Source organism: Uloborus diversus, chromosome 10 (assembly GCF_026930045.1).
Source record: "Uloborus diversus isolate 005 chromosome 10, Udiv.v.3.1, whole genome shotgun sequence".
Taxonomy (NCBI): domain Eukaryota; kingdom Metazoa; phylum Arthropoda; class Arachnida; order Araneae; family Uloboridae; genus Uloborus; species Uloborus diversus.
This window is the reverse complement of record NC_072740.1, coordinates 127,704,227-127,729,392: the sequence shown is the minus strand read 5'-3', so window position 1 is coordinate 127,729,392 and position 25,166 is coordinate 127,704,227. Positions and strand designations below refer to the sequence as shown.

At 31.6% G+C, this 25,166-nt stretch overlaps 1 protein-coding gene across 1 annotated transcript in view; it reads left to right on the top strand.

The window, feature by feature from the left end:
* Positions 1–25,166, top strand: part of LOC129231174 (intermembrane lipid transfer protein VPS13B-like) — a 174,463-nt gene that overhangs the window by 54,368 nt on the left and 94,929 nt on the right. Inside the window, 6 exon segments of the mRNA XM_054865421.1 lie at positions 564–673; positions 10,038–10,362; positions 16,611–16,725; positions 22,347–22,390; positions 22,479–23,063; positions 24,888–25,123. Of these exon segments, the coding sequence (XP_054721396.1) occupies positions 564–673; positions 10,038–10,362; positions 16,611–16,725; positions 22,347–22,390; positions 22,479–23,063; positions 24,888–25,123 (1,415 nt within the window).

Sequence of the window (25,166 nt, the reverse complement as noted above, 5' to 3'; positions counted from 1 at the left end):
GAGGGAAAGTGAGACAAACCAAGCTTACATTCAATTTGATTCATGCTGTATCCAATTCAAATTGCGATGTCCTTAACATTTGCATAAAGTTTGCGTTGGTACCAGTTTGTTATTTCAGCTGATAATTTGTATCACACTAAACTCATTGAAATAATATTGCATTAGTGAATTAATTTTTAATAATGTTTGTAAATGCATTTGTCTAGAATATAATCAATATACTTAGATCGTTTCAAAATATCTGTTTACTACTAGACCACTAAGGACAAATTCAAAATGGAAATCATCCAGATTTTTTTCTTGTGCTGGAAAGAGAGGAACAAAATATCTGCTAATAGTTTTAATGTGTAATTGTGCTATTTCAGTGCATTCTTTGTTTTTATTTTGTTTTTTATATATTTCACTTTCTAAATACACTATAACATTTTATTTTTATGTTCACTGTAGTGTTTTGTTTTTAGGTCAAGACTGTTTCCCGTGGACACTTCAACTTGACTGCATGAGTATTTATACTGTTAGTGAGAAATTTGCTAAAGATTATATTCAGTTTTTATTGTCCCCAGCTACTGCTTCCGCAACAGTCGCTTTATCAATCAAGAACAACCAGAATCAATTAGGTCTCTGTATTCATATGGATAGCAAATCTGTGAATGTTGTTTTATCTCCTTTTCAAGTAAGTTGTTATGATATATAAAAAATTTTAGGTACCTATCCTTATCACTTTTCAGTGATATTTTAGTGTTTTTTCTGTTCTACACTTTCAGTTCACCTTAAATACAGGAACACTGTATACACACATTATGGCACATTAACACTGTATAGGGTCTGGTGGGGTAAAGTGGTTAAAAATCAAGGCTTTTAAGTTAAGTGGGTAAGAAATAAAAGAAATTCCTTAAACATTTCAACTTTTTTTGTTGTTATTTCACATTACATTAATGAAGAACTCGGTATATTTAATTTTAGAAAGAAAAATATTTAAGTTGTCTTATACCACTTTCTTTTCCCTATGTATTAATGACCACTTTACCTCATGGGTTGGGGGAAAGTGGTTATATATGAAAAAAGATGTGAAACTAGTGAGAATAACCATAATATTTATATATTTTGGTTATTTATAATGATTACAACATGAATATATATATGCCTACACCAGTTTACACGAGCATACATGAGTATACAAGTTTATACATGAGTATATGCATCAGATGCCTGTATGCACGTGTATATACGTTGATACCCGAGCATATACGTGTGTATACAAATCTTCACGAGTGTATATGCCATGTGAAAATATGTTTGACAGCTTATAAACGAATATTTATGCGTATAGATGTTTATATAGCTGTATATTCGAACATCATGTGCCTGAATGTATATTTCTCAAGAATATATGTATGTACACGAATATATGTAAGTATACACGTACATATAAGGGTACATACGTACATGTACGGGTATTCACAAGTATGCATGAATATACATTTATACATCTAATGTGTATATGTATGTATTTACTCAAATATGTACATATAAACGAGAATAAATACATGTATGTATGTGTAATACGCGTGCATGGAAATATGTAAGTACATATAGTTGTATATACCTAAATTTAGGTGTATGCACCAGTATATGCATGTTATCAGATGTTTGTATGTAGGTGTCCACTCGTGTAAGTATACACGAGTACATATGCATATACACAAGTATATACATGAGTATACATGAATATATCAGACGCTTGTATGCACATGTATACTTGAGTATACAAGTATAAGGTGTCTGTCTGAGTATTTACGTGTTACTTGCATATAATCGTATCAGGAGGCTCCTACCCCTGTTTTTCATTCTGCTCCACAACCCCATTTGATGATTTCAATGTTTTTGATGATTTAATAACCGGCCCTTGTTCTTCGGTTCCTTTAGGTTTAGAGGGGTGAGACAGGGCAAAATGGCTTTCCCTGAATGTCCTGCATCCAACAGGACCAGTATTGACCTGGTAGATGTTGCCAGTTTGGAAGAGATAGGGTTACAGCCACAAAGACAGAAGTTCACGGAAATACCATAGAGTAGGGAGCTCTGCCCCTGCTTGCTTTGCTTGCTAATTCCATTCTTCACCTGCAGTGGCTTAAAGTCGACTGCGAGTGACAATTGATGATTTCAATGTTTCTTCCCCCGGATATCCGGCACTTTAAGGTTTATACGGGCGAGTCAGAGTGGAATAGCTTGATCTGGACGTCTTGCATTCAACAGTACCAGTATTGACGTCAAAGGATCCCACATTGGTAGACATTGCCAGTATGAAGGAGATAGGGTTAAAGACACACAGACAGACACACAAAGAAAATAATCGTAGAGATAAACAAGTATATACGTGTATAGACGAATATATACCTACATAGACAAATTCTTGTAGAACCCATTTACGTATTTATTGATACAATTATGTAAATGCATTTTTTTAGTATGCTTATACCTTTAATTACCGGTCTTTATTTTGGTTTGTATACTGGTAAAAAAGCACGTGTTTACTTGTGTTTACAAGTATATACTCATGCATACAAGTATACACGAGTATATACTTGTGCTAACATGTATATACATTTACATACCAATGTATACATGTAGTTACATTTATGCTTCTCCATGTACATATATACTTTTGTATACAAATATTATAGTATACGTATGTATAAGTATATACACTAGGGTGATCACAAGGTACATGGGGAAAAACTTTTTTCAAGTAATCGTTTGCGGCACCCCCCTAAAGTGTGCCAATGGATTGGAAAATGTGATTTGCAAAGTTGCAAGTCATTTCAATGATATTAACACGTGCCGCAATGAGGCTAAAGTTACAAAAAATTGCAATTTTTAGCAAAAAATCGTAGTTTTTCATCTGTAAAACCAAAACTATTAAATCTAGAAACTTCGTTCTGGTTTCATTTTATAGGGAATTTTATTCTCTTTAAGTCTAATTTCATTTAAATTCTTGTAAAATTGATTGAACATTATTCAGGATTTTCCAAGTTAGGTCGTAGCTAATATCCTCAAAATCGCTTAAAAAGAATGAATCATTAAAAAATAAATTGTATTAGTACTTTAAGTTGATGGTTGTAACCCCTTTACAATGCTAAGTAATCAGAGCAAAAACAGCAATATTATCAGAAATGTATACAGTGAAACCACGTTACAACGAATACCGATACAACGAAATGTCCGATTTAACGAAAGAAGTTTTCAGCCCTGATTTGATTTCTATTACGTTGCTTGAATTTCATTACTACTAAAACTTTGTTACATCTAAAAGTTCTGGTAAATAAAAGTTCGTTGTAACAGGATTTCACTATACAATAGTTATGTCTCTAAAACTCAAAGCTAAAACAAATAACTACGTGTAAAACTTTTGAAATTGGCTGTAGAGGCCATAAATACGGAATGTTGCTTTATTCCTTGGTGGTCAGAGCTAAGCAATAGCTTAAAAATCCCAGTCATGTAAGGGCTTTCGACCCCCTAGAGAAAGAAATTTACGACTCCCAGGAAAGTGGTCTGTGTTCTTAGACGGGGACTTGTTAGTTCTTCTGCAGTTCAAAACTGCGTTTTGTGAGTACAGTTGTTACAGAAAACATTTTTGTATTTAGCAAATCTCTAACAAATTTAAGAAGTTGGTTTAAAAGAAGATTTGATTTGTAAAATAAGTACGTCCACTAGTCCTCAACCAGATATTTTTCAAGAATTTCAGGATGAATGGTATTGATAAGAAGCAATCCAAAGCAAGTATAGAAGATTAAAAACAAAATAAGCAATCCTGGTGGAATTTCAAGCTTTCTTTTTGAGAAATAAAATCAGTAGCAGCCTAGGGGTGAGACCAAGCAATTCATTCAACTTTGCCTAACTTGTTTAGGGAGTCTTTCCTCCAAACTACGTTACTTTTCGTGTACCTGTCGCTATTCATCGCACTAGATGGATGACAAAAGCCATATGAGGTAAAGAGAAGCAAAGGGATGTAAGTAGACTTTTTAAAGTTCGTTAAAAAACTCGTTTAGAGTTCAGATCCTAGGCTTTCATTTGAACTTTTTTTCTAAATCATGCTATATAACAGCCCCTACCAGAGCTACTTGTACCATGTCTTGTCCCTAAGCATAGAGGTTCCCTTTTCTATTTGTAATGATTATCTCCGAAATTTTAATTCTGTCAATTACATCCCTTTGCCTCTCACTGCCTCATATACTTTTAAAAAATATATCTTTTCATGGATCAGCTTTCCTTAATCGATTTAGAGATAAAAGGTATTAAAGATATTTGGTCGTTTATCATCGATATTTACGAAAAGGATGGTTTATGTCTTCGATTCAGCTTTAGCCCCCAACCATGATCTACAGTCAGAAAAATCCTTCCTTCTATACTTGAGTATTTATAAAGATGATGTAGGCACAAAACTACATAAAATCATTAGCCATCTGTGGCCCTGAACTCAGAGAAGGTTGCATTTCCCTTTTTTGATAATACTTAAAGAAAAAAAAAAAAAAAGATGGAAAACAAGGGAGGCTGAAAAATTAAAACCTGAAGTAGGAGATAATGAAGATGATTGTGATGATAGGGATACAAAAGCACAGCTCAATCTGAAAGAAGCTTAGTTTATTGGACAAAGATGCAGATTTTTTCATTTCTCCTCCAACTATTTAGAGATTCAATTTTTTTAAAAGAGGTTCGAAATCGATGCAAAGTTTTTAAATACTGATCTTGATGAATAATGTAGAAACCAATATTATATTAAAACTAAAAAGATAGTAAACAGTTTAATGGTTGTCAATGTCACAGCTGAAAGAGGTGTAAAACTAATTTCTATCTAAATTGTTTCTATTACAAGTTATGTCTGAATGCAGGCACATTTTTCCACATTCATCAAAATCTACCATAACGAAGCCATTACCACTTTAATTTGTCAATGAAAAGTAATAACATAATGATGTATGTCTTTTCAGTATATGTCATTTAACAGTGTACGTAATGAAATGCATTAGATTGTTTTTTCTTTTTTGTAGTTTATAAACTCTTTGCTTTCTCTTCTAAACAGCTTAGTTCCTTCATTTTAAATAAGCAATTTGTTGCATTTAATTTTTGAAATGCCTCTAAATGAAGCCTTTTTAATTGATAAATTAAAATTAACAAAGAGCAAATAAATTTAATTGAATATTGTAATGCTTTTCGGTCTTTGCATGAAAATTCCTTATTAATGATATCTTTCATGACCTGACCTGAATAATACCAAGAACTATTCTGTAACTTTTATTTAAAAAAAATGGATAAAACATCTCATCACGAGAGTAAAATTTCCTATAAAATGAGACCAGAACGAAGTATCTAGGATGAAAAGTTTTGGTTGGAAAGAAGAAAAACTACGATTTTTTGCTGAAAGTCGCTGTTTTTCGTAACTTTAGCCTCTTTGCGGCACGTGGTAATATTATCGAATTCAGCTGAAACTTTGCAAATCATGTTTTGTAGTCCATTGGCACATTTTAGGGGGTTGCCACGGAAGAAATTTGAAAATCGATTTTTTGCGACCACCCTAATATACACCTGTAGACGCGCTCATATACGTATTTACGTAAAGACAACGTTTTTATTTAGACATGTGCATCCATATACTATTATATGTGTTTAAGTATGTATATACCTTTATATATACAGATATAGTAGTGTCACATGTATATGTTCGTAAATTAAACTTTATTTTATACCATTAACTGTAAAAATAATACATGTTTAGTGAAATGAATATTTAATTAATATCTGCCTTATAAGTTAAAATTAAGTGACTTTAGAACAGAGGTTCCCAACCGGTGGTTCGCGAACCCCCAGGGGTTCGCGAGGTGCAGGAAGGGGGTTCGCGAAAATTTCGGTGCAATGGCGGATTTTTCCTTGTTTGGTAAAAAATTATATAAAATATTCAATTTGCACACATAGTTACTAAATTTTTTTTTAATTTGAAAACGCGCCAGACTCTTGTATTAAGCTCAAAAAAAAAAAAAAAAAATCTTTCAGCGGTTTTATAATCTTTGTTAAAAAGAAATTTTCTCATTTTTTTTTCGATAGACAACAAAAAGGAGATATCCTTCCTTCTTTATTGCGAGGCGCCATGCAGAAACGTTGTATTAAGCTGTGGCGGGGATCACGATGACCTTAAAAAGGCGCCATCTCGTGGAGTCAATCAAACAATATACATAATATACATATGTCGAAAAAAATAAAGAATTCTCAAACAATGCATCATAGGGGTATTATTTCTAATCTGGTTGAAATATAACTCGGGAATTTCCGTCGAATTCAGTCATCGAATAGCAGACATGACAGCAAAAGGCTCCAAACTTAAAATTTATTACTGGATTTTACCCATCTGTTCGTTTTCAAAAATATATAACATCAGCATGCTCATAGTTCTGGGGAAATAGTTGTTAACAGACGTATTTAGAGATACTTTAGAGATGCTTGAAAAGAAGTGATTTTGTTTGCAATTGGTTTTGCTACGTGAACTTGCTACTCTGTTTGTGAAGTTATAATCGTGTTAGTAATTTTTATGATTTAATAACTTTCTGCTGTTATGGATCGATGGTTGAAAACTGGTAGTTTGGTTGAGCGACAAATGGACAAGCAGTCAATCGATCAACCCTCAACATCAGCAGTAACTTTCGAATCAACACAAGATATTGAAATAGATAGCTGTAATGAATTGCCGCCTCCCCCGACAAAACAGAAAAGTGAACTAGGGGAGAAAAAAGGAAAAAAGCGAAAATATGACAGTGACTATTTACAAATGGGCTTTTATTTTACTGGAGAAGAGTCTGAACCTAGACCGCTTTGTCTTCTCTGCAACGAAGTTCTAGTGAACAGCAGTTTGAAATCGTCACTTCTGAGAAGACACCTCGAAACAAAACATCCGACACACAAGGACAAACCTATCGAATATTTTAAAAGAAAATTGGAATATAATAAAAAGTGTAGCGTCTCTACGTTCCTGTTAGAATCCAACGAAGATAGTAAAATGGCCCTTGAAGCTTCATATCGAGTCAGTTATAGAATTGCAAGATCTGGACCGCCACATACAATTGCAGAAAATTTAATTGGACCGTGTGCTAAAGATATTGCTAAGTGTATGCTGGGAGAAAAGTCGGCAAAAAAAATTGACCTGGTTCCGCTATCAAACAACACCGTATCACGCAGAATTACTGATTTGGAAAGTAATGTGGAGAAAGAACTTGTGAATAGAATAAAAGAGAATAATTTTGCGATCCAGCTTGATGAGTCGACTGATGTAGCAAACGCTGCAATATTACTTGTCTATGTTAGGTATATTTTTAACGATACAATTAAAGAAGATGTACTATTTGCAAAACCTTTGAAAACCAACACAACTGGAGAAGCAATTTTCGAACTGGTCAACAGTTACTTTGAAGAAAATGGAATAGATTGGTCTTTGTGTGTGGGTGTGTGCACGGATGGTGCAAAATCAATGACAGGAAAATTTGTTGGCTTTGTGGTGCGAGTAAAGAAGATCAACGAGAAAATTGAATGGACTCATTGCTGCATTCATAGACAAGCATTAGCATGTAAGCGTATTCCCGCAGAATTATCCGCTACTTTGAATGATGCGGTAAAAATTGTAAATTTCATAAAATCACGTGCCACAAACTGCCGTCTATTTCACGCGCTTTGTGAGGAAATGGGAAGCCTTCATGTTACTTTACTTCTTCACACAGAAGTTAGATGGCTTTCCCGTGGCAAAATTTTGACACGCTTATTTGAATTGAAGTCAGAAGTCCAAGCATTTTTTGTTGATCATCCATTTCACTTGTCCACTTGCATATTCGATCCTCTTTGGATGCAAAGGCTTGCATATTTAGCTGACATCTTTTCAAAATTAAATGAATTAAATCTTTCCTTGCAAGGTGCAGTTATTAATATTTTCGTTGTATATGATAAAATTGAAGCTATGGTAAAAAAAATTGAATTTCTGGATCCAATGCCTGGAAATGGGTGAGTTTTCTTGTTTCACTTCTCTTAGTAATTTTTTATCAGAAAACTCAATGAAACTTGATGAAAGCGTTAAAAGAAATGTATGTGAACATCTGCAACATCTTGAACTAACTTTTGACGAGTATTTTCCTAATAGGCATAACGTCCCTCTCTCAAACAACTGGATACGCAATCCTTTTGAAGGAAATCCATGCTTAGAGAACGCTCTGACATTACCTGAAAAGGAAATGCTCATCGAGTTATCCTGTGATAATTCATTGAAAACTACCTTTAAAGAGCTCTCGTTAATTGACTTCTGGCTCAGTGTAAGAAATGACTATACCGTTTTGTCCAAAAAAGCAATTCGAATTTTATTACCATTTTGTACAACATATCTGTGCGAGAAAGAATTTTCCTCCTATACTTATCTCAAAGATAAATACCGAAGCAGATTGAATGCAGAGCCTGATTTAAGACTCAAACTGTCAGACATTGAACCAAACTTTCAGTTTCTTTGTTCCGTCAAACAGCCACAAATATCGCATTAAGGATTTTTTCCCCAATTTAAAGTATGCTTAAAAAAATAGTTGGTTTATAAAACTTCTTGTTTATAATTTTTCTTGTAGATGTAGTTTTAACTTTTTATTAATGTTTGCACTTAATGATATTTTACAATTATATTTTTGTTTATTGCAATCAAATGCTGCAAAAAATGGAAAGCAAACATGCTGTTTTTTTATTGTTTCTTACATGTTACTAATTTCAACATCAGGGGGTTCGCGAACTTTTTTGCCTGTTCCAAGGGGTTCGCAAAGAGAAAAAGGTTGGGAACCGCTGCTTTAGAACAACGATTTATGTTAAGTCTAATTATGTGACCACTTTACCCCATCTTACTTGAATTGCTCTAAGTATTATGTAAAATAAATACAGATAACTGCTAATGAGTAAGTGTTCTTGAGACATGTAGGAAGCTTCCTGTGCTGTCACTCTGTTCGAAATTCAAGTAAACAAAATTTCCCATAGAAGTTAAAGGGCTGTTCAGATTTTTAAATGTTTTATGCGCAAGAAACGAATTTTTTCTCTTAATAAAATGTTGCCAGCTCTGAAGTTTTGAATTCAGAATGTAATTCCTAACCGTTAAACTTGAAAATTAAAAAAATGCACTCATACGAACATTTATTTCCAAGCTACAGCCTTTTGATTGATGCATAACCACATTACCCCATTGAGCTCTTTCCCCCACCAGATCATAGAATCTGTATTTGTATATAGTGTTAATGCTTCTGTAAGCCTACAGTTTTATGAAAATAATTCTTGTAGACATTTTATGTAGACATTTTATGCACTAATTTCCTATTCTCTTTTAAAATTATGCTAGTTTTTCTCCATGGATGATTTTAATATCCTTATTGAGATCATATTTTTATCATATTTCTCAAATATGAATACTTTCTTGAAACTTGTTTTGCATCATACAGCACTCTTCTATTTTATTCTATTTAACATTTTCTGGTGTTAATGCTTTCTGTACATCTTCTGATGCAATAGTTTTTAAGTGTTTTTTTTTGTAGTATTTATATTGCTGTGTAAAAAATGACATATATTTCATTTTTAAGCAATGTGCATAAACGTTTCATATGCATACAACAAAAGAAAAAATCCCCTCCATTATGACTTTCTGTACAGTTAGCAAAATGTGTTGAAACTGATAAATGTTTATATGATTAGTAAAAAGATTTTGCCATTCAGTTCGTAGAAAATCTTAAATTGAATACCAATTTTACTTATGTAAAATTTCACAAAAATTGTCATACTATTATTTAAAAGTTAACTTACGCTATCTTTATCTTTTTGTGCATGCTTTTGAAATTAATTTTCGTATGGAGTTCATGAATTCTTTTTATACTATGCACACTAAAATAAAGATGAGAATGCACATGATAAGATGGAGAACTAAGTCATGTACCTTTGTGCATCTTCATTCACTTCATAATGCTTCCACTGATATTGGTTTTGTTTTTCAGATGCAGATGTTAGTGAATTGTCTTAAAGTAATTTTACCTGCTTCTAATTTTATTGAAGTAATTAAGTCTTGGAATTCATATTTTTGTTCCAAAACTTCTGAACTATCAGAGTGTGGAAGTGTACACCCAGAGGATAAAATTCCTGAACTATCTAAAGCAAAAAATATTTTTGATGAAACTAATGCAGTAAATAAAAATCTACCTGGTGGAGATGCAAGCACTTCTGAATGTAAAATAGTAAAGAAATTGACTGTTTGGTCTCAGCTAACATTATCAAAACTAAGTGTTGTACTCATAGGAAAGCTGCCAAATTCTTATGAAGAAGGTATGTGCATTAAATTGTTTTTAAATTTCTTCTTGTGCCAAAACTTGTCATATTAATGTTTTTAAGAAAACAACTTTAGTAACTTAAAGCATGATTCATACCAGACAAAAACAATTAGATCTTGACCACCATAATGCAACTTTGTTAAAAATATTCATTTTGCTTACCTGCAATACTGTAATAAACTTTCATATTTTAAGGCCTTCACTTTCTATGTGGCATTTGAAGTTTGTTATGTAGGGTCAGCTGCATTATTAGCACATTATAGAGAATACTTCTTCAAATAACTAAATATTCAAGATTACTTGAGTAAGTCAAATAATAACCAATGTCTTCTGGCCAAAAGAAAGAACTACTGTTTTAGAATAATTTCCCCTGATTGATTTTTAATTAAGAAAAAATGACAACTAAGGGCGTTACAGATTGCATTTCAGTGTATGGGATGCATGTTGTTGAGATTTGTTGAAAATTGTCAATGCAAACTGATTGATGTGCTGTATACTAGTTCAACAGAACAATGCATACCTTAAATGTTGTATAAAATGTCAAGACAGTAGAACATCAGTTGAAAAGTATGTCATTTGAGAGTTGGGTTTTATGTTCTTCTGAGTGCAATGTTGTTGTTCGATTAACTATATTAGATTGCAGATAGTAGGCTCTAGTGGTATTAGCTTTGAAGCATTTGCTCAGTGATTGGATGAGTTGGCTCTTCTGTCAACCTTGGGCTCAGATTATTTTCTCTTGGATTCTAAATTAGGGAATCTCTTTTTTTTGACCAGAGAATTTGTGATGGAATCTGCAGTTTGGTTTGACAAAGGAATAGCTTCAAACCACCAAATGATCAACAATAGTATGCAAACCCTTAAAACCTTTGCAAAATGGTAAAGGATCAACAATATCAATGTTAACATTTGTGAAATGTCCATTGGGAATTTTGAATTCAGTAGTTGGAACATGAGTATGTTTGGGAACTTTGGTTCATTAGCCTACAAAGCATGCTCTAGTTCACAGTTAATAGTTTTTGTTTATGCCAGGCCAAATGAATAATTTTGCCCCCATCCTCATTGTTGCTCAAATTTAAGGATATGATAAGTTATATTCCATGAAACTGTTATCTCCTGAAGCTCTTCAAGAATGTATAGTCGGTTAAAAGGGCTAGAGTATTACAATTATTTTTATTGCTATCTGGAACAGGATAGTTCACTATTTTAAAATTAGAATTTGCTTTAAGACTCTTGAGGTTTTCATACTCCTTACTGATTAATTTATCGACTGTTTGTCTGCTACACTGTTTTCTTCTAAACAAATTATCCATGTCTGTAGTGAATTCAACAATGTACTTCAGCCATTTTACTAATCTAAGAAAGACTTTATCTAAATTCTGCTCAAAGGCAACCATTTATGGTCTGTTTAGATAGTGAATAGAAACAAATATCCATATAGGATGTGCTTAAAATGCTTTGTCTCTAGATAAATTTCAAGCATTTCTCAATTATAAGTGCAGTTGTTTAATTGTGTTGATTTTAGAGATTGGGAGAAAGCTTAGCAATTGTTTTTTTTTTTATCTTTATGAAGTTGTTGGAATGTGGTCTGCATGACAAAATAACCAGAGGGTCTGATTTAAGATATATTTCATTTGTATCAATTTTCAGTGGAAGAAGTTTAATTTCTCACATTGATATTTCTTAATCTAAAAATTCAACATTGATCAGAGAAACTGAGCATGTCTGTGAGAATTTAGAACATAAAATGTAGGCTGCTGAACACTGTATTCATAAACCTTTAAAAGGTTTGTGTGTTGTTACAATCAAATGTCGTATAAGAAAATTCAAAACATTTTAAAGGTGTCGTCATGGCGTTTTTCAGAATATCAGCATTGTGAATGAATGTTGGTAATCTCTTATCAAGTCTTTGTTTAAAAAATGCAATTTTTTTCATACAGAATGTTTGTGCTGTCCATTTGAAATTGTAGTGGGTAACCGTTTCTTATATGTTTGCATAAGGTCTACGATAATTTTAAAGATGAGTTGTGATGGGTTTGGATGTTCTACAGAATCCTTTTTTGCAGCATATAATCAACTTTCTTTTTCCCAGTAACCAACTTTTGCAAATATTCTTCGATTTGTACTAAATATGGAATTTTCTCTGGTTTCAATTGCACATCACAAAGTTTAATTTTATAATTTTTTGTGAAGAGTGTAACTCGGTTAAGAATTTTATATAAAATGTTTACATTTGGTTTCTGAAAAGTGTTATGAGTGATTTTAAAAGTGATGCTATTTTTACAAATTATCTTTGATAGTTAGTAAGGTTAAGTCATCTAATAATTTGCTATTTTTACTGTAACTAATAAATTGAAATGTGAAAAAAAAACGAGCTGATGTGTGCATCACATGACCTCCTTTTACTCCAATATAATGTCATTTCCCCATTATTGGCAATTTTAATGTGATTCAATTGTTTACTCTCTAAATATCACCAACAATGGTCAAATTAAAACCAAATTTTTATTTAAAAAAAAAAAAAAAGAAGAAAAGAAAAAGGAAGAACAGAAAAAAATCACAAAATTTGTCGCCAAGCTGACGACAACACTTGGCGACCAAAAGACTGGTGATATATCGCCAAGTGTCCGACAAATTATAACACAACTGGAGTTTACATCGAAATTAACAATGATTTCCCCTCAAATGGGGGCAAAAGACCCCCTTAGGAACAACCGAATGCAACCAAAAGGAAAGGTGCGCAAGTAGACCCCACTAGGAGCCTACACACCAAATTTCAACTTTCTAGGACATACCGTTTTTGAGTTATGCGAGATACATAAACACATACGCACATACATACGTACATACGGACGTCACGAGAAATTTCATTGTAATTAACTCTTGGGTCGTCAAAATGGATATTTTGGGTGTCTGTACCTTCCTAGGCATATATCCACGTCTGATCGGGTTGAAAAAAAACCTCAACATTCGTTTGGAGGTGAGAAAATTGGAAATTAAGGCCGATTTTTGAGTAAAAATTTTTTTGCGAATGCAATACTTCCTTTTTTGAAAAAGGAAGTAAAAAGTGGATTCCAACTAGAAGTTTGCTAATGTTGATCGCTGGTAAGTGGGTTGTATTGATTGAAAGGTAAAATAGCTGAAGCTGACACAATCTAAATTTTACTTAATTTATTGGTGTAGTTTTACTTTGTGATACATCATGCCGCCGCAGTCTTACAATTTCTCCTCTCTTGTCCCAGATACTGCTGTGTAAAACTGTAATCCCAGAGGCGTTGCCACAGGAAAAGTATAAATATAGAAATTTGCATATGCACAGTAAAATACAGCTGACATTTTCTGGCGTAAAAGGTCACTTGAAAGATCTGCCAAGCCCCAATTCCAGTTCTTACATTTTTGAGCATTGTATATTATCTACAAATGGTTAAAATTTAATCAGAGTTCTTTTACTCTTTGAAATAGTAAACAAAATAATGTTCAATAATTTCAAGATTAGCCTGGTGTTTGAAAATCTTTAACCATTTATTAACTTCTTTCACCATCTGTACAAAACTATAGCCCTTCAACACCTCCCCCTTGAGGCTTTATCAGCTTCATCATGTCCCCTCTGATTCCTCTTTTCTAAACACGATTATGCCTGCCTCCAAACTTCTGTGTGATGGTAGAAAAGTTAACTTATAGTTATATACTGTAAATAAATCTGTTTGTAAATCAAATAATTATGAGTTGACTGTATGAATTGCTGCCCTGCTGATTAAAGAATTAATTTTTCAATACACCTAGATCAACTATTTATGCTTCACTTTAAGATGGATATGTATAGGTAATGGCTTGTATGTTTTTTTCCACAACTAAGATGAAACAGGTATCAATTCCAATCATTGATGGCTTAGATCATGTTACTGCTCTCTTGGAAATCCTCTTATACAAATACAAAAGTGACGACCAGCAACAGGCTCTGGGCCCAGCTAGACTGGTCCTAGTCAATTTACAATCCCCAGTGAAGATCAATGGCCCTCTTAAAACTGTCTACTCCTTTGCTCATTACCACCTCTTCCGGTAAGCTGTTCCAAGGTTCCACTACCCTGCTAAAATAATAATTTTTCCTAATATCCATGTTAGCCTGAGATTTAAATAGCTTAAAACAATGACCCCTTGTCCTGTTTTCAGTGCGAAACTTTAGCCCCGTAACATCTTTCATTTTAATAAATTTAAACAGCTGAATCATGTCCCCTCGGTCTCTTCTTTGCTCAAGACTACATTTTTAGCCTTCTAAGCCTGGAATCATAATCTAAGTGGGAAAGTCCACTTATTAGCCTTGTAGCCCGCCTTTGAACCCTTTCCAATACATTAATGTCTTTCTTAAGATAAGGAGACCAAAACTGAACAGCATACCCCAAATGGGGTCTTACCAAACCCTCTTGTTTTCTCTATTTCAATTGTCATTAATCCAAATATTATAGACAGCAAAAACGATGTTTCTGAGCTACTTTTCAGTGGCGTGCGTTATTAAGAAATATTATAACCAAGGTCTTCCCTCTCCTATTCCATCAGGCAGCTTTTTTAGAAAACATGAAGTATCTTATGAATAGTTTTATGAGAAGCCAGATTGAACAAAATATGTGCTCTTTTTCTCATCAATAGCCATGGTACCCTTGTCATAGAAATGCAATAAATTGCAGTATCTAGTCTTCCTGAAATCATACTGCTTACCAAGAAACCCAGTTTGATCAGTTTTAAAAATTAAAACCCCTTGAAGTTTGATTAACAGTGGTATTATCTTTGTCAGCTTCTAGTTGACTAGCTTACACCATTCCAAATAAGAGTTGAAAATGTTTGGGATAACATCTTCTAATTGCTCTGCTAGTTCTTCCAAAATATTTGAATAAATATTATCAGGTCATGATATTTTGTTGCTTCTTTTTTTTTTCTAAATAATGTAAAGCATCATCTTTTGAAAAGAGAAAATCCTCAACCTATTACATTTTTATTAAAAACACTGGAAAATAATAAGCTATTCATAGTGCCAGTATTATCCCTTTCATTGTGAGTTACCATTCTGATCTGTCAGTGGGCCTATTTGTCTATTGCTGAATTAGCAGAAGAAAGAATACTCTATAGATTTTTGTCAATGTTTTCTGTTGGTGTTTGTTTCTGTTGTCTTTTCTGAATCTATACCAATTACTTTAAATTGAAAAATTCTATGACCCCCGTGTCAAATAGTTTGTTTAAACTGATAAATAGTGACTAACTTGTAGAACTAAATTATTTTACCTCTCAAAAGAGCCACGCAGGCAAAACTTTAATAAAAGCTTTTTTTTCTGCCCTATAGAAAATTAATCTGCAGTAATTTTTCGAAACTTCACTGTAAATGCAGCTAACTAAACGAATAACTTAAACTTTATTCTCTACAAGGGCTTTTTAAAAAATTTTTTTTTTAAAAGAACCTCTAGAGATGAGTCTAGCGCTCTTGCATTAACGGACCTTGATCCTTAGTGTGCAAAAGTATGAATTTTTTACCTGTCTGTTAATAGTGTCAGTCACTAGCAAACAGTTTCCCTGAGTAAATGTGTAGGCTCTGGTTAGATTTTTTCATTTCAAAAATAATGATATAATGACTGGAACAGTGCTACTGCATCAAATTTTAACAGGAACTGGGCAACAGCCAAGAAGAAGCCATTCAACAGATGCAAACGGCTTTTGATGATGATTTTTCAGCATATTTCTTGCACCTTATTTCAGAGTTTTTGATGAAAAACCAGACTGGTTCAGTAGGCGCCTTATTCTCCTGACATGGCTCCTTGCTACTTCTGGCTGTTCTTTTATCTCCAGAGGCGGTTAAAAGATACATTATTTCAAACATGAAAAGTCATTGTGACTGTTATGAGTGCTGAGCTATATTTGATGCCAAAACAGGCTTTCCCTGAATTCTTCCAAGAATGACAGCACTGCTGGGAAAATGTGGAGAATCACAAACAGACTACTTTGTGGCTGATTAGTTTTCCCACGCTCCAGATTAGCAAATTTTTTCCTTTAGTCAAAATACAGATATTTTTGTAAAGCCCTTGTTTATTACGTTCAGTTATATAAGATTTTCTGTTTTTCATTTTCTTTAATAGAGAGTTAATCACTTTCTTCAAATGAAATTCAATTTGTTTGATTCATAGGATCAATGCTGTGTTTAAATACACTTAAAATGTGGGTTGATTTTTCTTTTGAGCTAATTATACACATTTTGTTTTACAGATTTCAAAGTACAGCTTGACATTGAAGAAATAATTTCATCTTTAGACATTCAAAAAGTGTATTCTAAGTTCATCACAAAACTAACTTCTTTGGGTGCGCATTGCTTTATTAGAAAGTAAGAAATGAATTTATTTTATCTCTTTTTTGTAAACCATTTTCCTTCAGTCTATTTTACTGCTGTAAAATATGTTTCCAAAAAAAAAAGATACTAAAAAGAGATGTATGTTTCCTAAATATATGTCACATTTTCAAACTTCATTGAAAGTATCATTTCCCAGGATCTCTGCAGATCAACCCAGAAATGTCATTTAAGTGAAAATAGTAGACTAAAAGTTTATTGCTTGTAAAATATCATGTGGACAACTTAAAAAAAAGAAAAAAAAAAAAAACAAATTTCTTACAAGAATCCAGCAACCACAGGCATGTGTTCAGGGCAAAATGTCCAAAATTCTCTCATTGTAAAATGGGCAGAAATCTCCCCACATAGATATTTAGATGTATGCACCTACACAGTGCTATAGTTGTAAAAACAGTTTGGGGCAACTCACCTTAGGGTTGAGGAGGGGAGGGAGAGTCTCATCAAAAGAATGGGTAATCTAAGACAAATTTGCATTACTTTTGCATTAGTTAGCTTTCATCTTATGTATTATTTCTCAAAGATTTTTTTTTCATGGCTTTTTGGCGAAAAATAAACAGACAACTCATATTGGAGTGTTTTTTCAAAAAGTCTGATTTATTCCGTTTTTTATAAAGCATAGTATAGCACCCCACTAAAAAGACTGCATAGCTCAGTTGGTTAGAGGGTCATGCTAAAAGCACAAAAGTTATGTGTTCGATCCCACCGTGAGTTTTGTTGTTTTAAATGACTTGTTTTTTCTCCAGTTAATCTTGATCCGAATTTCGAAGAATATATAATCTACACTCATAGCAAGATTCTGAGCTTTTTATTATATTTTTGCATTAAAATCAGAAAAGAAAACGTTTCTTTATGTATTTTTTCTTTATTATTATTATTTTTTTGTTGGTGCTTTCTTACTTCATAAAACTACAAAAGTAAAGCCTCATTTTATTCTTGTTTTCACCACTATCAGCAGAAAACAAACAAACAAATCACGTTGTGGCTGTTTTTCGAAAATTACCGTTGAAAAAATCAGATTTTTGAATTGCTGCTGTCAAACACAAATACTTTGCATGGGTCAGCTAGTTATATCAAAACAGGTACCATATTCTTTCGAACAGTTTCATTCAACTCATAATGAGACCTGTTTTCTTTTGTTAATAAATGAGATTATTTTTATTATTTTGTATTGTTTTTCTCTGACCTTATTATACCTAAAGCTTGAAAGTGTGGCGATGTCGGATCACCTTGAAGCAGAAAAATCATTTGATACAGGTAGAATCAGCCAGAAAGCGGCGATTAGTAAGAGGCGCGGTCAACCCTGATCCTGCCTATTACAAAATAATAATGAACAACCTATTACAAATACTTCTGCTTCAAGGTCATCGGCCATCTCTCTGTGGTCAAGCTTTATCCTCTGTATGGCCAGTTATTTTAATGGAAAGTTTTCTGCAATTATGCATGAACAACAATTATACTTTGTTTAAAATATAAACAACATATAAGCATGACATAACATATTGGTTAACATATAAGCATGAGTAAATCAGTGGACCTTCTAAAAATTTGTGTAGTATTTTCTTTATGTGTTGGAAACATGTTTTATATTATCCAAACTGAATTAACATATTTCCCTTTAAGAATATGTAAATTCAACTGAACTCTTGCATTTAATACTTTATTTTTCTCTTTCACTTAAGATTTGATTTCATTGTTCACACTAAGTCTATATGTCTTGTTTATTTATTTACTTAAAAAGTATTGCACACTACGGAAAAATCCAATTATGGTGGCAAATAACAAAAAAATAACAATTAAAAAAATTGCATTTAAAATACTAAAACACCTAGAGTTAAAATTGTAAAATGACATGTTAATTATATCTAAATTAAGACAATGAATGTTAAAAAGTTTGTAAAATTTAAAAAGACAATAATTATCTGCATAGTAAAATTTGATAAAAAAATATTTTAAAAACGTGAATGACTCCTAAGAGTCCTATTTGCACTGCAAATTGGATGGAATTTACAATATTAAAACAGTAAATTAAATAATTAAGGACCTTACAGGAAAAAAGAAGATAAAGTTCACGCTGTGATTTAAGACTGGGAACGTTAAAATATTACACTAACTAGAGTTAGAATAAGGGGAAAACACATAATTATCAGTTCTGTAACACAAGTAATAAATAAATTTGGATTGAATCTGCTTGAAATTTTAGCTTTATTATTGTAGTAGGGATCCCAAATAAGACTGCAGTACTCAAGGTTGGAGCGCACAAGATGCAAATAAAGCATTTTAAGCGCTTGCTCGTTAGAAAAATTCCTTGTCTTACATTTTAGAAAACCAAGACCTTATTTGCCTTTAGAAAGATGTTGTTAATATTTTGCGTAAAATCCAGCTTAGTACTAAAAGTCAGACGTGATTTTTCAGTATTTTTACTGAATTCAGTATTTTTTGAGAGAGTAAAATACTGTTTGCAGAAAAACATAAGGGGCATTGAAAGCTAAATTCAACACATTCCAGTTAATTTCATGTATCTAATTAAAATAGTCTGCTATATAGATACAAAAATACATGGGGGAGCTTTTAGGTGTAGTGCAATATGCTAAGCGTTGTGTTAGTTCCCACAGTCATACAATTTCAGTATTTTTTTATCCTGCTTGAGTCACAAAAAATGATACTCAAATCCGTAGCAAAGTCAAAATGCATTAAGCACTGTTTGACAATTTTATCAGGATGAATGAATGGTTCAGGTCTATGACTGTAATTCAAAACACTGCATTTACTAACATTTAAATAACGCCTATTCTTCATGCACCACTGGTGCAGATTATCCAAATTAATCTGTAAAAGAGTAGCGTCATGGGTAGCATCTAACGAGTTTTAAATCATTGGCGAACAAAAGGTTGTTACAATAGTGAAAAGTGTTACAAATATTGTTAATGATTAAAATGAACAGCAAGGGTACTAAATTAGAGCCTTTAGGCATGCCAGAAATAAAAGTAAAATCATCCAAAACAGCACTATTGAAACAAATGTATAACATATGACAACTTAAGTAGGGGAATGTGGGGCAAAGTGAAATAGCCAAATATTAACTCTGCTTTTATCTCCACCTATCTAGTAATACTTTAACTAGGTAGTAACACATGAAATATATTTCAGTCAACAAAAAATTACTGCTGAAAATCAAAGAATATAATAAAACAAGCAGTTTTCAAAAACTGATTTACATGTAGTAATATTTTATTGTAAGTCAAAAATAATTTTGCTATTATTAAATGGTAAAGCTCTTGTTATTAACATTTTAAATATTTATTGAGACCTATTAATATTCAATGTAGTATTTATTTGTTTCATATTAAGCTTATTAGTATTTTAAATGCTTTGTAATGTTTGTCAAATTTATGGAGGGCAAAGTGTATAGGGCAAAGTGAAATAGTTCATTTCAGTTACCCTTTCAATCCTTTTTTCAAATCACCTATGTATTCATTTATTAATTATTTCATTTACATTCCTTCATTCAATAATTCTCTTATATTTATTCATTCAATCATTTATTTTCTTACTCATTCACTATTTTATTAACTGATTTATTTTTTCTCATTTGCGTCATTATCCAAAAATGGGTCAGGTTTAGTCCCAGCATCATTTAAAGAAAATAACATTATTTATATGCATGTTTCTTTTGTAATTATTAATGTTTTCATTACATAGGATCTACTTACAAGATTTAACATTGTTTTGCTACGTTATTTCAATTTGAATTTTGAGGTATATGTGTGAAATCTCACCTCGGTGGCTTGTCCCTATCTATGAGTTTCATCATTTTTTCCTTGCAATGTGGAATAAAAGAAATGCTTAAAATTTTTTGACTGTGAATTAGTATTACAATAAATAAAATACTTTATACAAATATATTTTTATTTTGATAACGTTTTTGTCCCAGATGAAATTCTCAACTCCATTACCATTATGTTTTATTTTTATAATTAATTCATAGAGGGCGAGTACTAGATAATTTGTGTTTTAGAACTAAATAAATTAAGCCATTTGTGAATTTTGGGGAAGAAACTTACTATAAGCTTTAGGTGTCCCCTTAGTTTGCTCATATAAATTGAAAAAGTCTACTTAGTTATTTCAGGCATTCCAGTTCATTATCACTGGCATAAAAGGTAAATAAAATATTTTATCTATTTATTCTATTTTAGAATTTTAGTCATGTAGCAACATATACATAATGTCAAAGTGCCATTAACATTACTTCATATAGTTCCAAAATATACACTATTAGTTAGAATATTCTCACCTCTGTTACCTTTATTATTTATAGAGCTGAGAATAAATTAATATTTTTTGTAGTTATTAAAGATGTATCAATTATTTTTACAGGCCCATTAATTAGAGGGGTCAGGGAAGATCAATAGCCCCCTTGACTTTGTAAAATTTTTTTTATATATAAGTGGGTTGGTTTCTACTGTTTTCCGATTAAATTTACATTTAATGTGCATCCCCCCCCCTCTGGTTAAGACATTCTGGTTATACCTTCCTATTGGTAAATAAGCCATAATAAAATTTTCTTAAGGGACAATTTTAGTATTTTAAAGTTCATAATTTAATTACACATATGTATGCAGGTATAGTTTACTTTATTTTCCACTTCGTTACCATTCGTTGAATTTTTGAAATATTTTTAAACTGAAGAATCAAATTGAAACTAACAGTACCATACCTTTTCTGATGTTGAATAACTGCTTATATACTCCAGAAAAAAAAATTAGCTAAAGAAAATAATGTTTATATTTATTTTAATTACAAAATATGTCCTTTTTCAGAGAGTGACCCATTTATTACCTTATTTATTTATTTATTTATTATATTGTTTTATTTCCTCTTTATTTGTTCATTTATTTTTTTATTTACTTTTATTTATGTTTGATCAAAAATATCTTTAAAATCAAATAGAAAATATTTCATTAGGAAAATATTTTATTTTTTGCTTTGCTCCATGAAAAAAGGAAGTGAAAAATTTTCACCTTTTCTTAAAAGATCAAATTTGCTGCCAAATATATATATATATATATATATATATATATATATATATATATATATATATATATATATATATATATTATATATATATATATATATTTCAGTGCAAGTTTTGCTAAAAAATATATTCTTTTTTTTGTTATGTACCTTAATTTTCAGAACACATTTCCAACTTGTTCAATTTGAAAAAAGTAAGTTATCTTAACTATTTCACTTTGCCCCGCATTCCCCTACATATGATAAAAAACTAGTCAGTAAGATTAATATGCAAGCCAATGTGGTTCAATTTCCTCAAAAGAATACTTAAATCAACCGCATCAAACACTTTTCCAAATTAAGTGTGAATAAAATCAAGTTGGCCACTGCTTTCAAATGAAGAGAAATTATTTTATTAGTTAAACCTATTGGAACTGCAAACACAGTAGCAATTTTTAGTTTAACATTTTGTTGTAACTACACTTGTTTTTTATGATTTTAAATTAACAATTGGTTATTAAAGTGTTTTCAATTAAAATTTCAAGTTCTTAAAAAATAAATTGAACTTATTCTTGTCTTCCTTTTAGAAATGATGAAAGTCAGTGGCATCCTGGACCTTATGATGGGTGTCGTATTATTTTGCAATAATATGGTTCCCCAGAACTTAAAACCAGTGCCAAACAATTCGAATTCTGTTCAACATGCTCTTGCTAAACCAGATAACCAACCATTTTTGGTTGCCACATATACTCGAGCTCTATGTTCCAATGCTAAGCAGAAATGGAATTTAAAGCAGAACTCTAACTGTGATGATAGTGAACTTGAATATATTAGTGAAATCGATTTAAAAGTTAAATCTTTTGATGCTGTTTTATGGATGTCGGTGTTTGACGTTATATGTAAAACGTTTTATATATTTTTTAGACTTTTTCAAGAAAATTGTGTAAATGATACTGATGAAGGCAAAAGTCCTGTTGGAGCACAATTTTGTAGTAAAAATCTACCTCTTTTATACATTGAGACTAACATTGTTAGAATGTATCTTCCTGAAAATTCAGTGCTGGATTCCTTTGAAAATATTTCAGATGAAAAAGACAACTCTACTACTGCTAAGAAAGAAATCCTACTTTTGCAGTTAGACTACATAACACTTACATCTCAAATAGAAAACCCTTTAAGTAGGATTATTTTAAATTCAGATTTGTATTACTCTGCAATAAATGCTAAAACGGAAGGATTATCTGGAACTGCTGTTGAAGATCGTCAGTATCAAATAGATATCAGTGGTTTGGTGTTGGGTTCTGGTAAGTGTTCCAAAAGTTCCTTTAAATTGCTCAGTTTTCCACTTTGCTTTTTTTTTTTGATTAAAATAACACAGTCGGGCCCCGATTTAATGAATTCATCGGGACCAAAACTTTATGCCTTTATTCGGGTTATTTGTAATATCGGGGTGCAAAAAAAAATATAGAAAAAAAATGCATTTCCCTTATCTGAAAGCCTTAATAAGCAACTGCACAAACATATCCATAATTAGATAGTGTACACTTTTTATTCAGCACTCCGTGACTTATTTCACTCTAGTTAATTTGAAATTTTAAGGTACTGAATAATAGATGTTTGACAATGTCCTTGACACTTAACTCGAAAACAGTTCTCTTTTGACTTTATGGAGAAGAGAAAATACTATGTCATTCACAGCTTGCTGCATGAGAGATGTTTTTTAAAGTTTCCAGGCAATGTAAAGCATTAGAAAAAGTAAGTTTTAATGGGAGCTAATTATGGCATTCTGCATCAGAGTAGCTACTCATTGGTTTCCCCCTTGCCCGACAAAAATGTCTGATTCCAAGGAAAGTCTTTTTCTGCTTCGGACAAGATAGATCTATCTTTTGGAAAACAATCCAATATTTAATAACTCAAATTAACAAACAAAAAAATATTTTTCTGGCTGTTAAAATAATTCATTAATTCAGGGTTTATTATTTGGTTAATAGGGGTTTTTGCCTTCCTTTTAGTCGGAGAAAAAAGAAAAATTTGCTAAATCGTGAAATTCGTTAAATTGGAGTTTGACTGCAGTTCATTTTGTTCTCCTCTTGTTGTTGGATTTAAATTTAAAAATTTTTGAAAAATTTTTGTCTCAATCTTATAACAAATATTTGCTTAGCAAATAAAAAGTTTCAGATTTTTTCTCACTAGCTTATGCTTGTCGAAATTTTTTAGTACACTTGTCATTTCAACATTCAAGAACAAATTCAACAAATTTGCTTTAAAAACTTTTTTGCTTATAATAAAAGTTTTCTAAATCTTTTGTGTTAATTTTGTCAATCTCACTCACGTCACTTCTTAATCAAAAGTAAAAGAAAAATATGGATGTTATTATCATACAAAGTTTCTACATTAATTGAGCTACTTTGGCTTGTTTTCAGAAATTTGAGTATTCATTGATATTTCAGTGCAAATATTTATATTGTTAAAAAAAGTTGTTCTAAATTCACACTAACATCTTTATAATTTTGAAATTATTATATTTTTTTTATTAGCACCACTTAACTTTTACTACCAATGAACACCTGTCTCTGCTGTGATTGATAGCAATCTTAAAGTTTACAAATATAAATCTAATTTAATGCTTTGTGTTTGTATGTATGTGTTAAGGGGGGGTAGAAATTGCATAGGTCAAAAAACCCATTATACAGGATGGATTTAGTCTTGAACAGCATAAAACCAAAATTTTTTACTGCTATTTGAAGGATAGATAATAAATTTTTATCTTCAAGCTGCAGAACTAATATAGTTTAAGTAAAGTAATTTCTTCTAATGTTTCTCTTGACATGAGTCATTTTTCCTGATCATCTTTTATTCAGGTTTTGACATTTGACTTTTTTACCGCATTTGACGGATATCTATTGTTGGAATAGGAATAACAATGCAGATCCAGAACATTATGGCAACTGCATTTTTCACTTTAAAGAACCCTTTATTTTTTCTCATCAAAATTGTAACATATTCTAAGTTTTGTGTTGAAAGATCTAAATGTTGTTTCCTTGCTTTAAAAAAAAAAAAAAACCTCTAGTCTGTATTTTCTTTGTCTATGATCCCTTTTTTCTTGCAATAAATGTTTGTTACTATAGTTTCAGGAATTAATATTTTGCATAAAGAAGAATTTAAAAAGGACCTACACTCTTATCACCCCATTACAATGGGGGAAAATCCTGCTTTGGAATGGAACATTGGAGTTGTGAGAGAAAAAAGAAATTCTTCACCTACTACTTACATGATAACATATATTGTGTCACCCATAAATGTGAGAATTGCAATAGCCCCAGCAATCATTTGTGATAATCCAAACAAAACATTTTTAAATGAGGTAAGTAGTATATATTTTTTTGTCTTACGCTATAAATTGTTGG